Raw genomic sequence first — 14,101 nt, 5'->3', positions numbered from 1 at the left:
ACTTTAAGCAAAAGGTCATAAAGGATTATTCTTATAGCCTTGTGCTCATCTGAGACAGAACTCCCCTCCCTTCCCTGCCCCTTCAAAAACAGCACAGAAAATTAAAAGGCTTAAAATGTATTTTAATAAGTTGATGTTGCATTACTTCATTTCTCAGAAAAACTCCAAAGGTATCAGGGACAAATCAATCATGGTACACCAATAAAAAATGCACAGCATAACTACCTAAGATAGGCAAAGCTAAGAGCTACTGTCTGACCTTCAGCATACAGCAACCCTATTCTCAAGATTGTACTAGGCCTATCAAGAAAAGCTGTGAACAGCAATATCATAGACACAAAAGGGCCATTTCTGGGTTGTCCTTACCCAAGAAAAAGATGGAGGCAAGTTTAACACAAGAGTTTTTTTAAAGATATACTAAATGAAAATCTCTAAGAGAAAATGTCTTCCTTAGGACACGAAGGGGTAATATATGGGATATAACAGAACCACATGTATGTTGTCTGTGACCTCTGTGGACATCTGCCTGAATTCCCACCTGGGAGTGAATGGAGCAATGGGGCCAAGGTCATTGGGGGATGTTTAGTTTTTGTGGTATATGTGGCAGTGTCTCTGGGATGGGGGGGTGTAAGGACAAGAAAGCAAATAGAACAGGGTGGACAAAGAGTGGAATGATTAAGATTAATGGCCCTAACTGGATCCATTTTGTCATGGCTCCCCGCCCCTCAGGCTCTCAACAATCACATGAGACTTTAGGAATGCACCACACAGAACTGGTTAGTTAAAGGATATACCACACAGAACTGATTTGTTAAATATCGCCCCTCCCTTACCCTCTGCCTCCAGCATACTCCCTAGAGTACTACAGGCAGGGAAGACCTAACTATTGGGAGGAATCCCTAACACTTTTCCAGGGTAGAATTCGGCTAGTCCAAAAAGGGTCCTTCTTTTAAGGGTTTTGGGAAACTAGACACTGCAATTTTATTAGTATCGGCGACGTTTGTTTGGAGCAAATTCAGCTCCAGGAGCTGCACGGTTGAATGCAGGAGGGGTTCCACCAATTGCCCCAATTCCTTCCATTGTAGCAGCTTGGCCAAAGCGTTCAGTTGTTGGTGGGGTCTTAAAGAGAAAGAGAGCAATGTTATAACAGAACCTATGCCCTAGCTTCCCACCCATCTGTAGTCCCTCCCCCGGAGGCCATTTCCACCCAACTATTCAAGGCTCCTGATGGTAGGGTTGACTAAGCCTGTTTAGAACTCTAGTGGCTATCCCTGAAAGGAAAGTAGACTGAAATACAGTCCTACCCAACCATCCTACCTTTAACTTTTTATCCGTATTTCTACATGCTAAGCACTATTACATACTAAATTCCTAGGCTGGATAAGTGCTAGCCAAGTCCTTTTTCCTGAACCAGGTATATGGACGAGGGCAGGCCATCACTCTTCAGCAACCTTAAGCCTAACTCATTTAAACATTTTGACAGTAGAACTAAAACCACCTCAGGATTGCATGAGCCATAAAGCTTTTGGACTCACATCTATTTTATGTGATAATGCCTAGCCTTTGTTGTCTTCCCTCCAAAGAGGAACCTGTTCACCCAGGGTAGCAACTAAACAGTCAATCAAGACTACCCAGTCAGACAGTTATTTGCTTAACTCCTGGGTAAAATATAGTTTGAGACTGGGTTTGCACAAGACTCCAAACAAAGATCTTGAGGTAATATGTTATGGATAACAGTGATCCTAAAAACCGTTATCTGTAGCAATATTGTGGCAGGCCCAGGGACCAAGAAGGCAAAGTTCTTCCTCCTCCTATTACCATTTAGAGTTACTATAAGGCCCTGCAGTTTATTACCAATCCCAAGGTTCCATCTGGCATCATAGTGGCAGGTCCTGGAGGAGCTGGGGTACCAGCTGGCACAGGAGCAGGGGGCATAGCGCCTCTGTTGTTTATGCCCATAGCACCTAAAGCAGAGCAGTGTGATCAGTATAGGAGACAGAGATTGTCAGTCTTTCTATGCCAAAGGAAATAATTCAAGATCTCTGGGCTAAGACATGTTACCCTCCCACCAAAATGATGCTCCCAGAAATGTCAAGCCTCTTAAATTTGGACTAGGTAGGAGAAGCTACCTAGTTTACCAGAGACGAGACAAAAAAGGAAATCAGAGCCATTAACCCCTTAAGTCCTTACCTCCCATAGCCATCTGGCCCATCCGTATCTCCTGCTCTCTCTGAAAAACAGAAAACACTCAAGACAGTCCACGACAGCACTGCATTCATTCTACCACAATCCATTGAGGCCCACATACTAAGGGAAGTAGACAGTGATAACACATCCTAAGTGCCCTGAAACCAAGCTGAGGAAGAACATCAACAACACCTCCTTGAACTCATTACAGTTGTACAATGAATTCAAGATTAGAGCTACTAGGACACAAGTCAGAGTTTCCTATTAGGAACAGAAGGAAAGATGAAAGAAAAGAAGAGACAAAGCTGATTTCTTCTAGGGCTCCAACCTGTACAACTGCCAAGGACATCAGAAGACCAGTCAAGGCTGCTACAGGACTGGGTCTATCTGATCCTCCAGTCACTGAGTTTAAACAGCATACACTGGCCCCCCAGCTTTTCATCCTAAATTGCCTGTGAGGCAAGAAGAGCTCCTCTTCAAACCTTACCTTTCCTTCCTATGAATGCTTCTTTCTATAAGGAGTGTCATAGAATGGAAAAATTGGTCATAGCCTAGTGTGTTTTAATAGTCCTAGTGGACAATTCATGATGAGTTTTTCATATCAGGGGCACATGGGAGATAATACCGCATCAGGGAATGTTCCCTTGAATCCTTCCTGCTGTCGTCGCATCATTTCTTCTTGTTGCCGCCGCATCTCTTCCTCACGGCGCCTGCGCTCCTCTTCCTGCCTACAGAGATGTCACCAAGATATTTAAGCAGAGGCATTCCAAAACTCGAACAGATTATCTTAATAGGGGACTCAGCCAAGGAGATCAAGAGCCTACTGAAAACTATCATAGCTCTCCAGGAAACTCACTGTTAAATGTGCCCAGCCCTAAAACAACCCAGATGTGTCCTTCAGGGAAAAAAGTTCTTTCCCAAAGAAGCCAATCTCATAAGACCAGCACTCAGCTGCTTTCCTCTTTAGCGCAGTCCCAGGAATTCCTAGAACCATGGGTATCTGAAACATCTCCCATCTAAAGGGAGAACTTGAGAAGCAGCCAGGAAATATTTGCCAACATATTTACAAATGCATGAGGTAGCATGGTGGTAGGAAACAGGAGAGAGACATTACATTTTAAAGTTGTCAGAGAAAAAGGGGTGGAGAAAAGAGTTACCTGAGCTCCAGCTGCTTTCGTTTTTGCACTTCTTGGTTGTGCAGCTCTTCCATCCTCCTAAGTTCTTCTTGACGCCTCATCAAATCTATGAAAACAACAGACTGATTGAGAGTATTCTTCATGCTCCTCATATAGGCCCAGTAATTTTCCATAAAGATAGATCCAGAAAGCAAAGGGGATATTTAATCCCCAAGTGGCCATCCGAGGTATCCAGATTCCAAAAATGAAGTCAAACCTATTATTTCCTTCTCCACAGAATCCAGTATCCTCTGCCACATCTCCAAGCTCATCTGCCTACCAAGATCAACAAAATATTTCAGAGAATAAAAGTTGAAGTTTAGGCCTTTCTCTACTGATTGATACAAAGAAACTCCTGAAAATAGTTACTTTGTCCTTCTTCTAGTTTTAAGACTTACAAGCCCATACTCACCCTGCCTCATTAGCATGACCTGGTGCTCATGGCGAGCAGCCTCCATCTCCATCTCCAGCTTCTCACGAGCTTCCTTAATGTTTCGGTCCACTTGGTCCTGCTGCTGCTTCTCCATCTCAATAAGTGCCTTCCAGCGCATGGCATACTCATACTCAAAGGAGCCAGGCTGTGCAAATCTGGGTGGCTGCTCTCGCTCCCTATACACAAGGTTCCTGGGTTACTAAAACTTTTGCCCAAGATTTTCCCAACGAACACTACATTCCTCCCGAGGGCCAAGACAATGGCTGCCAGTGAACACATACAGCGAAGATGTGCCTCTTTCACACATCTCTTTACAAGCTTCCTTAAGAACAGGCAAACATCTAACAGGGAATCTGTCAGGACCACATACTTGTGAAATTGCTGGTTCTTTATAACCAGCTTCTCTGGGAGTCCCTCTTCATCATCTAACTGGTCCATGGGCTCCACAGTCACAGGTCGAGGAAATCTGGGAGAGAGATGCTCAGTGTTAATCAAATTATACCAGCACAGTGAACTAGTTAGGGGTCAGGACTGGACAGTTAAACATACTTCTGAAGGGGCTTTTATACCCAGTCCTAAGTAACCACGCCCTTTTAATGGCATTATGTGGAATCTGGGGTTGACAGGATAGTCAGGTTTCAGATCTCTGAATACAGTCTTTAAGTAGGTAGAGGACTTAAGTGCAGCCTTTATTTATTTTTTTTTAAATTTTATTTATTTTTTTGGCTGCATTGGGTCTTTGTTGCTGCACATAGGCTTTCTCTAGTTGCGGTGAGCAGGGACTACTCTTCGTTGTGGTGCGGGGGCTTCTCATCACGGTGGCTTCTCTTGTTGCAGAGCACCGGCTCTAGGCACGCGGGCTTCAGTCGTTGTGGTGTGTGGGCTCAGTATTGTGGCGCATGCGCTTAGTTGCTCCGCGGCACGTGGGATCTTCCCGGACCAGGGATCAAACCCATGTCCCCTGCATTGCCAGGCAGATTCTTAACCACTGGGCCACCAGGGATGTTCCAAGTGCAGCCTTTATATATGGTATCTACAGAACTCAAGGTAACGACTTGGGGTAAATATTAAGAGAGATGCTGCATGCACAAAACAACTTTTTAGAGTTCTAAAACTTCACCATAAGGGGAGATTTAACACTGATTAAATGACAACCTACTGAAAGACTGCAAACGTTTATTTTTTTAATCCTCATACCATTTCCATTAATTTAAGAGTACACTGAAAACTCTACTAGAGCTGAATTATATCAAAAGTCTTTAAATGAACACAGGAACATGGTTCTTAGAGGCTAACTCCCCAGACCACAGAAGAAAGTAGCATTTAAGGTATGTTTCTGAAAATGACCCCTCACTCACGTGGTTAGCAGGAAGGAGCCTTCACTGCATCTGTCCAGAGCTTTCCGAGCAGCTGGTTTCCCTGAGAATTCAACAATGCCTTTTCCTGAGGGCCTTCCTCGATCATCCACAATGACTACAGCCCTCTCCACCTGGCCGAACACAGAAAAGGCTTCCTCCAGCAGTTCATTGGACACATACTGAGGAAGGTTTCGGACTGTAAGGGATGCACTATGGCAGGCAAAGCGCACACGCAGCTGCTTTCCACGGAGTGGCATGTTGTCCAGTTCCACTTTGGCAATCTCTGCTAGGGTTCGTGTTTCCTAGGAAGCAGAGGAAAGTCAGAATAACTCAGTTGGACAAAGACCACCTACACAGCCATCAAGAGCCTCAAGAAGAATAGCTCAATGTCTCCAAAAAAACCCAAAAAACCCTTGGCAACAAGCATACAAAGAAACGTGGATAGAACTGGAAGAATGGAGTCAGGTGTTTCAGATAACTCTTTGGTTAGCCTAATTGCTCTGATGGCCTTGCAATATATCAACTGGAAATTCTAGAGTTAATACCACTTACATGGTCACTGGTATCATAGGCTATTCTCTGAAGCGTTAACAGATCATCTGGACAAGAATGACCATCATAAAGCCTACCCTTACAATACAGCAGCCAGAATTATTTTAATTTTTGCTAGCTACATACAAGTTTAACCAGAATCACTATGCCCTACAAGAGGCCTCTTTAGAACCACAGACCTTGATGAGACCCTCCACATTACTGAAGAGGAAGCTGAGCCCTAGAAAAAATGACTTGCCTAGATAGTTAGTGGTAGATCTGGAATGAAGACTAGTTCTGACCGTAACATCCAGTGATCTTGCTAGCACATTATGTTCCTCATTTATGGAGATAGATTATGCCCAGAAACGTTTTCCCCATGCACTTAAAACACATTTCCTAAATCAAATCAGATTTTTAAAAAAGATCTACACTTAACTTTTTTAAAAAAATAGATACAAATAAAACTGCTCCCTCAAGGTTTTGACAAATCTTAAGTGAGATAACATATGTGTAAGGGCTTTGGAAATAAATTATATAAACCTTGATCATTACTAAAATAAAAAGCTTTTTTCATTTTTTTGGAAAAAAAATCTAATTTATTAAAACATTTGTGGGGGGCAGTAAATAGGAGAAGGGTGGAGATAAAACAAAATTAACTATGAGTTGATAGTTACTGAAGCTGGGTAACGAGTACGTGCAGGTTTATTATACTATTCTCTCCACTTCTATATGTTCGAAATTTACAAATTAAAACAAAAAAAGTTCCAAAGGGCATACTTTAGCCCCAGAGTCCTAGGCAAATAAACCTATGTTGTCCTTGAAACAAACAAACAAAAAAACCTATGAGGAAAAATTAAAATAAAATATGCATTTTTGTCCTGTTCTACCAACTATAACTATAAGCTTTTAATATCATCTGAGAATTATTTCTACTGCCTAACTTTCCATATCCATCATTCCCCAGCTTCCCCACCTTTTAGAGCACATGCTCTAAAAGCCCACAGTTGCTCACCAAGCGGATAAAGCCAAAGCCCTTGTCCTTATGAATGAAGACTTCGCCTGCCTTCCCATATTTCTCAAATAGTTTCCTCATTTCCTCCTCAGTGATGTCAGGAGGAAGATTGCCCACAAAGAGCCGGCTACGCTGGGTGAAGGTCTTCTCTCCTGGTTTCCTAAAATTCTTCAGGTCAATAGTCAAGCCTTCATCTGAGAGAAGACACACAGTCACATTCTCAAAGAGTTACAACTGCTGCTAGATGGGCAATATAATTGCTGTAGAGAAGTCAAACACCATTTCCCAATGTAATCTATCCACTAACCACTTATCAGTAAATTGCACCTTAGAATGTGAAAGCAGTAGGCAGAGATCTGGGGAGACTTCTCAACAACTCTACTATGGGCCAGGAGCCACCCTGGACTAACTCAGAGGCAGAAAGAGAAAATTAAGCAAGTCAAGGAGCCCTAGGTCAGAAGGGATCAGATTTTTACATTTAAAACATAATTGTTCCATTTCCCAATCCCTCACTGATCTTCATAACCTTAACAGTTCCCATTCTTTCAGGCTTGGGGTAATGGGATGAAAAGAATGATTTAGGGAAGAGTATTCTTTGTAGGAATCTCTGGAAATAAAGAGGGTTGAGGTTGGTTGTAGTCTTAAGAGGCACACAACAGGTGCTCAAAATCTGCTGAATGGATGGGAACATACCTTTAAAGACCTTTTACTCTGATTAAAAATGGGGTGGCACAGGGACTTCCCTGGTGGCGCAGTGTATAGGACTCTGGGCTCCCAATGCAGTGGGCTCGGGTTCGATCCCTGGTCAGGGAACTAGATCCCACATGCATGCCGAGGCTGGGAGTTCGCATGCCACAACTGGGAAGCTTGCCTGCCGCAACTAAGACCCAGTGCAACCAAATAAATAAATAAATATTTTTTTTAAAAATGGGGTGGCACAGGCCCCAAGATAAAAGTATAATACTTAATACCAGACTTCTTCTCCATTAAGACTTAAAGACCTTTTCTATATTGTCTCTATGTACTAATCATCTGATGATTACCTCTAAGAACCAAGCTCTGAGGTAAAATATGCAGCCATCTGTTTAGCAACAGAATGTGCCAATGCAGCAAAGCAACCTGTACTCAACTGCTATCCCACATGTCTACTCCTTATTTCAGAGAATCAGCCTTTTTCTATCTTAAGTATTAAGAGGTAAATAGGGAAAAGAACAACAAAGGCGTGCTGCAAAGGCCCATTACTTTATAATCCCAAGAGTCTAATCTAAAAATCAAGAAACTGTTCCCAAGAAGGGACCTATTTCTACCCCATTACCTAGCATGTACTCACTTTGGCTGCTGGCTTGCTGCCCATTTGCAGGTATTGGGGGAGGTGGTGGCTGCTGCTGTTGCTGCTGGTGGTGCTGCTGATGGTGATGCTGATGATGTTTCCTTGGAGTGTGGTTTTGTTTCTCCAAGTTAAAAGTTTTATTGCTCTGCATTTTTGCACCCTAAAAAGAAACGGTAGAAGGTCAAATACATTCAGTGCTAAGAACACAATCAGCCACCTTCCTGATGACTTGTATGTCATTAATCACCTTTGGTATTATTTTTAACAAGTATGGCAAAGGAGTACAATTCAAAAATCTAAAAACCACCAGCACTAGCAGTTATGTTGTACATAGAAACTAGACAAGTACTAGATAAGAACAGCTTGCACTAGAATGACTTGAGGAAGCTTCCAGTTCAGTAACTATATGCATTAATAGGAAACTACTTTCCCAAGAGAATCTACTCCCTAAAAATTGGCCTTATCATAATATTAAAGCACACTTTAAAACACAATGACTGAAACAGATTCTAGTTATGAAAAGGACTAATAATAAGTCCTGTTCTTCTCTGGTACCTTGCAGTCCTAGCCTACAGTAGATACTGTGGAATGAACAGCAGGAAAAGTATGGGCTGTGGAGTTAGATACACTTAGATTTGAAGCATGGTCCTAATACTTACTTACTATCCATGTACTACTTAGTAAATGACTTCTGCACCAGTTTCTTAAGCTGTTATAAAGGGAATAATAAAAATACCTACCTCTCAAAGTAGTTATAAAGATTAATGAGTATGTGAAAACACTAGTTCTGTACTGGCATATAGGAAACACTTGGTAAATACTGCTATTAATCACAATGGAAAGATAAATGACTACCAAAGCAATAAAAGCAGCAAATACAAAAATATACAATCATAAAATCTTAAATTCTGTCATTTAAAAATCAACGTAAGGGGGCTTCCTTGGTGGCGCAGTGGTTGAGAATCTGCCTGCCAATGCAGGGGACACGGGTTCGAGCCCTGGTCTGGGAAGATCCCACATGCCGCAGAGCAACTGCGCCCGTGATCCACAATTGCTGAGCCTGCGCGTCTGGAGCCTGTGCTCCGCAACAAGAGAGGCCGCGATAGTGAGAGGCCCGCGCACCGCGATGAAGAGTGGCCCCCACTTGCCGCAACTGGAGAAAGCCCTCGCACAGAAACGAAGACCCAACACAGCCAAAAATAAATAAATAAATAAATAAAATTTAAAAAAAAATAAAATAAAAAAAAAATAAAAATCAACGTAAGGGAGTTCCCTGGTGGCCTAGTGGTTAGGATTCTGGGCTTTCACTACTGTGGCCTGAGTTAAATCCCTGGTTGGAGAACTGAGATCCCATAAACCACACGGTGTGGCCAAAAAAAAAAAAAAAATCAGCATAAGATTAAATGAAAACTCCTGGTATAATCCAGACTGAATACAAAAGTTGATGGTTTTAAAATGGAAATTTCCTAACGGATCAGGTTAACAAAGTGAGGACCATCTTCCTCATCCAAAGGCAGTTCTCCAGTAAATTAAAGGGCAAAATCAATCCTGAATCTTTCCCCCTCAACACAGGACCCTCCAGTCAGATTTAACTGAAGGAAAGATGCAGAAAAGGACCTCTTCCCTGAATACTCTATGATTAACATCATGATTCCTTTAAAATAAATTATATTCCTCAGACAAAAAAAATGTGACAAAGGCTTAATAACTGTTGATTCTGGATTATGGGTATATAAGAATACTTCTACGTGTATAAAAACTTTCTAATACATTTTATATCATATCCCACCAAAACTGAAAACATCAATGCAATTAAGTTCTGTATCCAAAAGTTGTTTCATAAGACAATAGGTAACAAGAGCTATCAAGATGTCCCTATTCTTTTAACTCAGGAATTCTACTTCCAGTAATTTATCCTAAGAATATCATTTTAAAATTTAAAACTACATCCACGAAATACTCACTGTAATGGGCTTTCTGGTAACAAAAATGATAAAAATGACTTAGGTACCCAAAATTAGGGGCAGTGTTTTTAATAAATTGTGGTACATCTATACAATGGAATGTTACACGGCATTAAAAATTATAAAGACCATGTAAACATGAAAAATGTTTGATGCTTTAAGAGGGGAAGTGTTTTTTTAAATGCATGAATGTAGATAAGAAACAGAAGGTGGGCAAAAATGAAATCTGTCCTGCTTGTAGGTTGATAATTTTTTTACTAATTTTTTAAACTAATTCATTCAACAAATATTCACTGAATGCTTACTATTTGCTAGGCACTATTCTAGGTGCTTGGGATGCCTCAATGAACAAAGCAGATTCTTGCCTTCAGCAGTGATAACCTTCCAGTGAGAGAAAACAATATACATAATAATTAAATTACACAGTACTTAAGAAGAGGTTAAGTGTAGGGGAAAATAAAGAAAAGGGGGCAGAGGGGGGAAAAATGGACAGGGAGTGGAAGGGGGAAGACTGCAATTTTAAATAGATCTGTGAGGTTAGCCTCACTAGAAACCTGACATTCAAGCCAAGACTTGAATTCTCTCATTTATATCATTTCATCAATCTTTTGTTTCTCACTAATAAGGTACAAAATACATCTTTAACATAGAAAACGTAGAAATAAAAACAAAAATAAAGAAAACCCCAAAGACCCACCACTAAAAAAGTCACTGTTAACATTTTGGTATACCCTTTCAGTCACTGATTTATACATTTGTATGTATTCTAAATGGTATATTCCATGTCACTAAATCTTCTACATTTACTGTTAGCGGACAAAGTATTCAGCTGTCAACCAAGCCCCTATTGTGTTGGGACACTTGGGCTGTTTCTAACTTTTCACCATTATAAACAATGCTCACAGCTAAATCTTGGGGCACCTCCATGACTAAATATTCCTCCCACAATTTCCATTTTTGCTTATTTACCTTCAAAACATATATTGTCATTTCAAAACTGCAATCATAAATGCATTGTTGTATATTCACCCTTTCCCCATTTCTATAGTGTCAACTTATACTTTTTAATGGCTACATAAAGTCCAATTGGATGTACACTAATTTACTAAACTACTCCCTATGAGACATTTAGGCTGTTTTCAGCTTTTTCCTATTACAATGCTGAAATAAATACCTTCTTGCTTATAGCTTTCTGTTTATTTCCTTAGGATAAATTCTTAAAAACAGAATAATTAAACGCCTTTGTGACTCTTGCCACATAGTGTAACAACTTTAAACACCATGAATAAGTGTACCAGTTTCACAGCAAATGGGATACCTTAAAAAATGTTTTTAAAAACAAGATATAAAAGTAGGAAATTAAAACACACAAAATTTAAAGTCTACCCCAGCTACAGGTGAGGATAGGTAAGTGGGCATTAGAATCAGATCTTTTCCTATTTGAGTACCATGAATCAAACACCTCCCTTCCCCTGACCCCAAAGTGGCCTACAGCAGAAACTTGAATTATCCACAGCCATTTCTCCAACTAGTTCTTCTTACTTCTGGCTAGAATCTAAGGAGCCTCTTTTTTTTCCTCTAGCCTTTAATTTAAGAGTCCGTGGCCCCAGCCTCAATACCCTGCATCCCATTCAGGAACCCACAATGTGTATGTTAACAGAAATCCTTATAGAGATCCACTCAAAACTGAAATATTAAAAACTCTATATTTACATCCTAACCACACCTCACCACTCCATTTCAAAAAAGGCCATTTTACAACTTAGTAGAAATGATCTCCTTGAGCACTGGGATGTCCTAAACCATTTAGAATTACTTCAAGGGAGGTTATTTTTGGTTCTAGAAAGTGTAGCCTGGTAGTTAAGATGATAATACCAGATATTTATTGACCACTATATGTCAGGCACTGTGCTAAGTCCGTATTATCTCACTTAATGTGCATAACTATCATTCTTCTGAATAAGAAAACTGATGCACATCCAAGGTCACACAAAAATGTGATGGAGCATGGAGTAGAACTCAGGTCTGTTGAACTCTAAAGCTCATACTACTCCCTATGCTACAAACTGTGTAATCAAGCTCACCTTGATTTTAGAGTTCAGAATCCAAAAAACTTACTAAAATGTCACTTAACCTCTGAGCCTCAGTTTCCTCACCTGTAACATCTATCTCACAGGGCTGGTTATTCTGACTAAATGAGGTCACGTAACACAGCAGTCACTTGTTCCTGCTGGCAACCACTACCCCTATTTCTACATATGGTGGGTGCTCCAGTTAGACAAATGTCATCAATTACATTCTTCCCCTGCTCTTCTGCATTCTAGCAAAAATTATTTTTACAACCAAGCTGCCTACCTTTGTGTTGAATAAATGTCTCCATAATGCCAATCTTTATAATCTTTCCCTTCAGTTTTTTATTTCCCAAGCAGGCATTCAATGGTGAACACTAAATATTGTATCAATCACCTAAAACAGTGCCCACAAAGTAGCAAGTACTCAGTAAGTATTATCCCTATAGTGTACTTCTGATGATGACCACCAATATAATTCGGAAGTATGTGCAGGTATCTTGGTAATAAATTCACTGCCCCCTAACCACTGGGTCTCTAAGAAAAGAACAAAGCATAAAGATCAGCAGTAAGGATTTCCGTCTACTTATCTGCCCTTAAGTCTAACCCTGATGGACTTTCTTGAGAGAAAACAGATATTTATGTTAGAAAAACTGGTGCTATTTGCAACACAACTGCACAAATGTTCAGGTACAGGACCAAACACTACATCACATATATCTGAAATCTAAATAAATGTCCCCTTAATTTTCAGGAAAAGGATCAACTTTTTAAGTGGAAACTGTGGGGGTAAACCTAGTAAAAATCTACCAGACGGAGATGGCTGCCTGGATGTGGACCAGCCTGAAAGCTGTAGGAGGCACTGGCATGGTAAGGTCCTTTCCTAAGAGTCTCTTAGGACCTTTAGTAATAAGGAAGTCTGACAAAGAAGCAATGTAAATGCAACCAGTACCCTCCCATTAGAGTTGCCAGATGTATCAAATAAAAACACACTACAGTTAAATTTGAATTTCAGATGTTAAAAAATGAATGATTTTTAGTATAAGTCCCATGCAACGTATACTAAAAAATAATCTGTTGCCTACGTGAAATTCAAATCTAACGGGGTGTCCTGTATTTCATCTGGCAACTCTACCCCCTACACCTACCTCAACTTCCACTGAAGATAGCAAAGTGCCTCCCAGTCCTCTCTAACCTCGACTTCTCTGTTAAGAACACAAAGAAAAGCATCAACTTACGACAATAATTTTTCCAAATGTAAAATACCCGATACAAAATCCATAACATTCATTTTCATTTTAAAAAGTGATGTCATAGACGGGTCGAGTAGCTAGGCAACAAGGCCAAAAAAAAAAAAAAAAGCCTCCAGGAACCTGCCTAGGAAAGCGGCGAGGTCTGGACTAGCAGATGAACTTCCCAGCTAAGAGTTTCGCCAAAAAAACATCGCTGGGAGGGGGGGCGCTTTCTCCTCCGGAATTAACGGCCTCAAGAGGTCGAGAGGAGGAGCACCCGACAAAGCGCCTCCTCCTGCAGCCCGCGACTTCAGGGCTCTCGGATAATAGACCCCACACCCTCAGGCCCAGGGCGGCTCAAGGGCCGGGTAACTTACTGACAGGGCTCAGATTCCAAGATGTTTCGCACAAAGAAAAGAGGCGGGAAGGGAAACGGGAACCAGGTTAAAGCCGAAGGCGAGGCGAGGGGAGAGCGATGGGCCCCCGCGGGTGGGCTGAGGAGGCCGTGTGGCGGCGCGGGCAAGGCCTCAAGAGGCCTCGGAACGAACGGCCCAACTCCCTCCAAACCCAGCCTCGCTCTCGCCTCTATCTTCACCGATTGTCGCGAAAAATCCTACCCCCCTCTCGAACAAGAACTAAGTCGTCCCCAAACTCACCCTCTACCGATGTTCTCTCCTCAGAGTAAAGGCGACGCTACACGGCCTCTACCGTCCCGAGAAAAGAGCGCGCGACCGCCGGAAACCAGACGACGGAGCTCGGTGGCTCCCAAGGGCTACAAAGTGGCGTTCTCTATTGGTTATCTGACTT

General features: G+C 41.4%; 1 protein-coding gene across 2 annotated transcripts; it reads right to left on the bottom strand.

Annotated features, from left to right (window-relative positions):
• Positions 1-101: 101 nt before the first annotated feature.
• NONO (non-POU domain containing octamer binding) lies at positions 102-14,101 on the bottom strand. 2 transcript variants are annotated; one of them, XM_007183619.3, is made up of 12 exons: positions 13,951-14,047; positions 13,211-13,267; positions 8,030-8,189; positions 6,700-6,893; positions 5,154-5,455; positions 4,166-4,261; positions 3,775-3,971; positions 3,345-3,429; positions 2,813-2,915; positions 2,191-2,230; positions 1,855-1,964; positions 102-1,119 (listed from the first exon to the last, which is right to left on the bottom strand). In XM_007183619.3, the coding sequence occupies exons 3-12, from the start codon at positions 8,178-8,180 to the stop codon at positions 985-987; spliced, it is 1,413 nt and encodes a 470-aa protein (XP_007183681.2). In that variant the 5' UTR covers positions 8,181-8,189; positions 13,211-13,267; positions 13,951-14,047; the 3' UTR covers positions 102-984. The 2 variants fall into 2 exon arrangements, with proteins under 2 accessions (XP_007183681.2, XP_007183680.2); XM_007183618.3 differs by lacking the exon at positions 13,211-13,267 and having other exon boundaries at positions 13,951-14,101.

This window comes from Balaenoptera acutorostrata, chromosome X (assembly GCF_949987535.1).
Source record: "Balaenoptera acutorostrata chromosome X, mBalAcu1.1, whole genome shotgun sequence".
NCBI classification, from domain to species: domain Eukaryota; kingdom Metazoa; phylum Chordata; class Mammalia; order Artiodactyla; family Balaenopteridae; genus Balaenoptera; species Balaenoptera acutorostrata.
The sequence above is the reverse complement of the archived record's forward strand: the minus strand, read 5'-3'. Positions and strand labels throughout refer to the sequence as shown.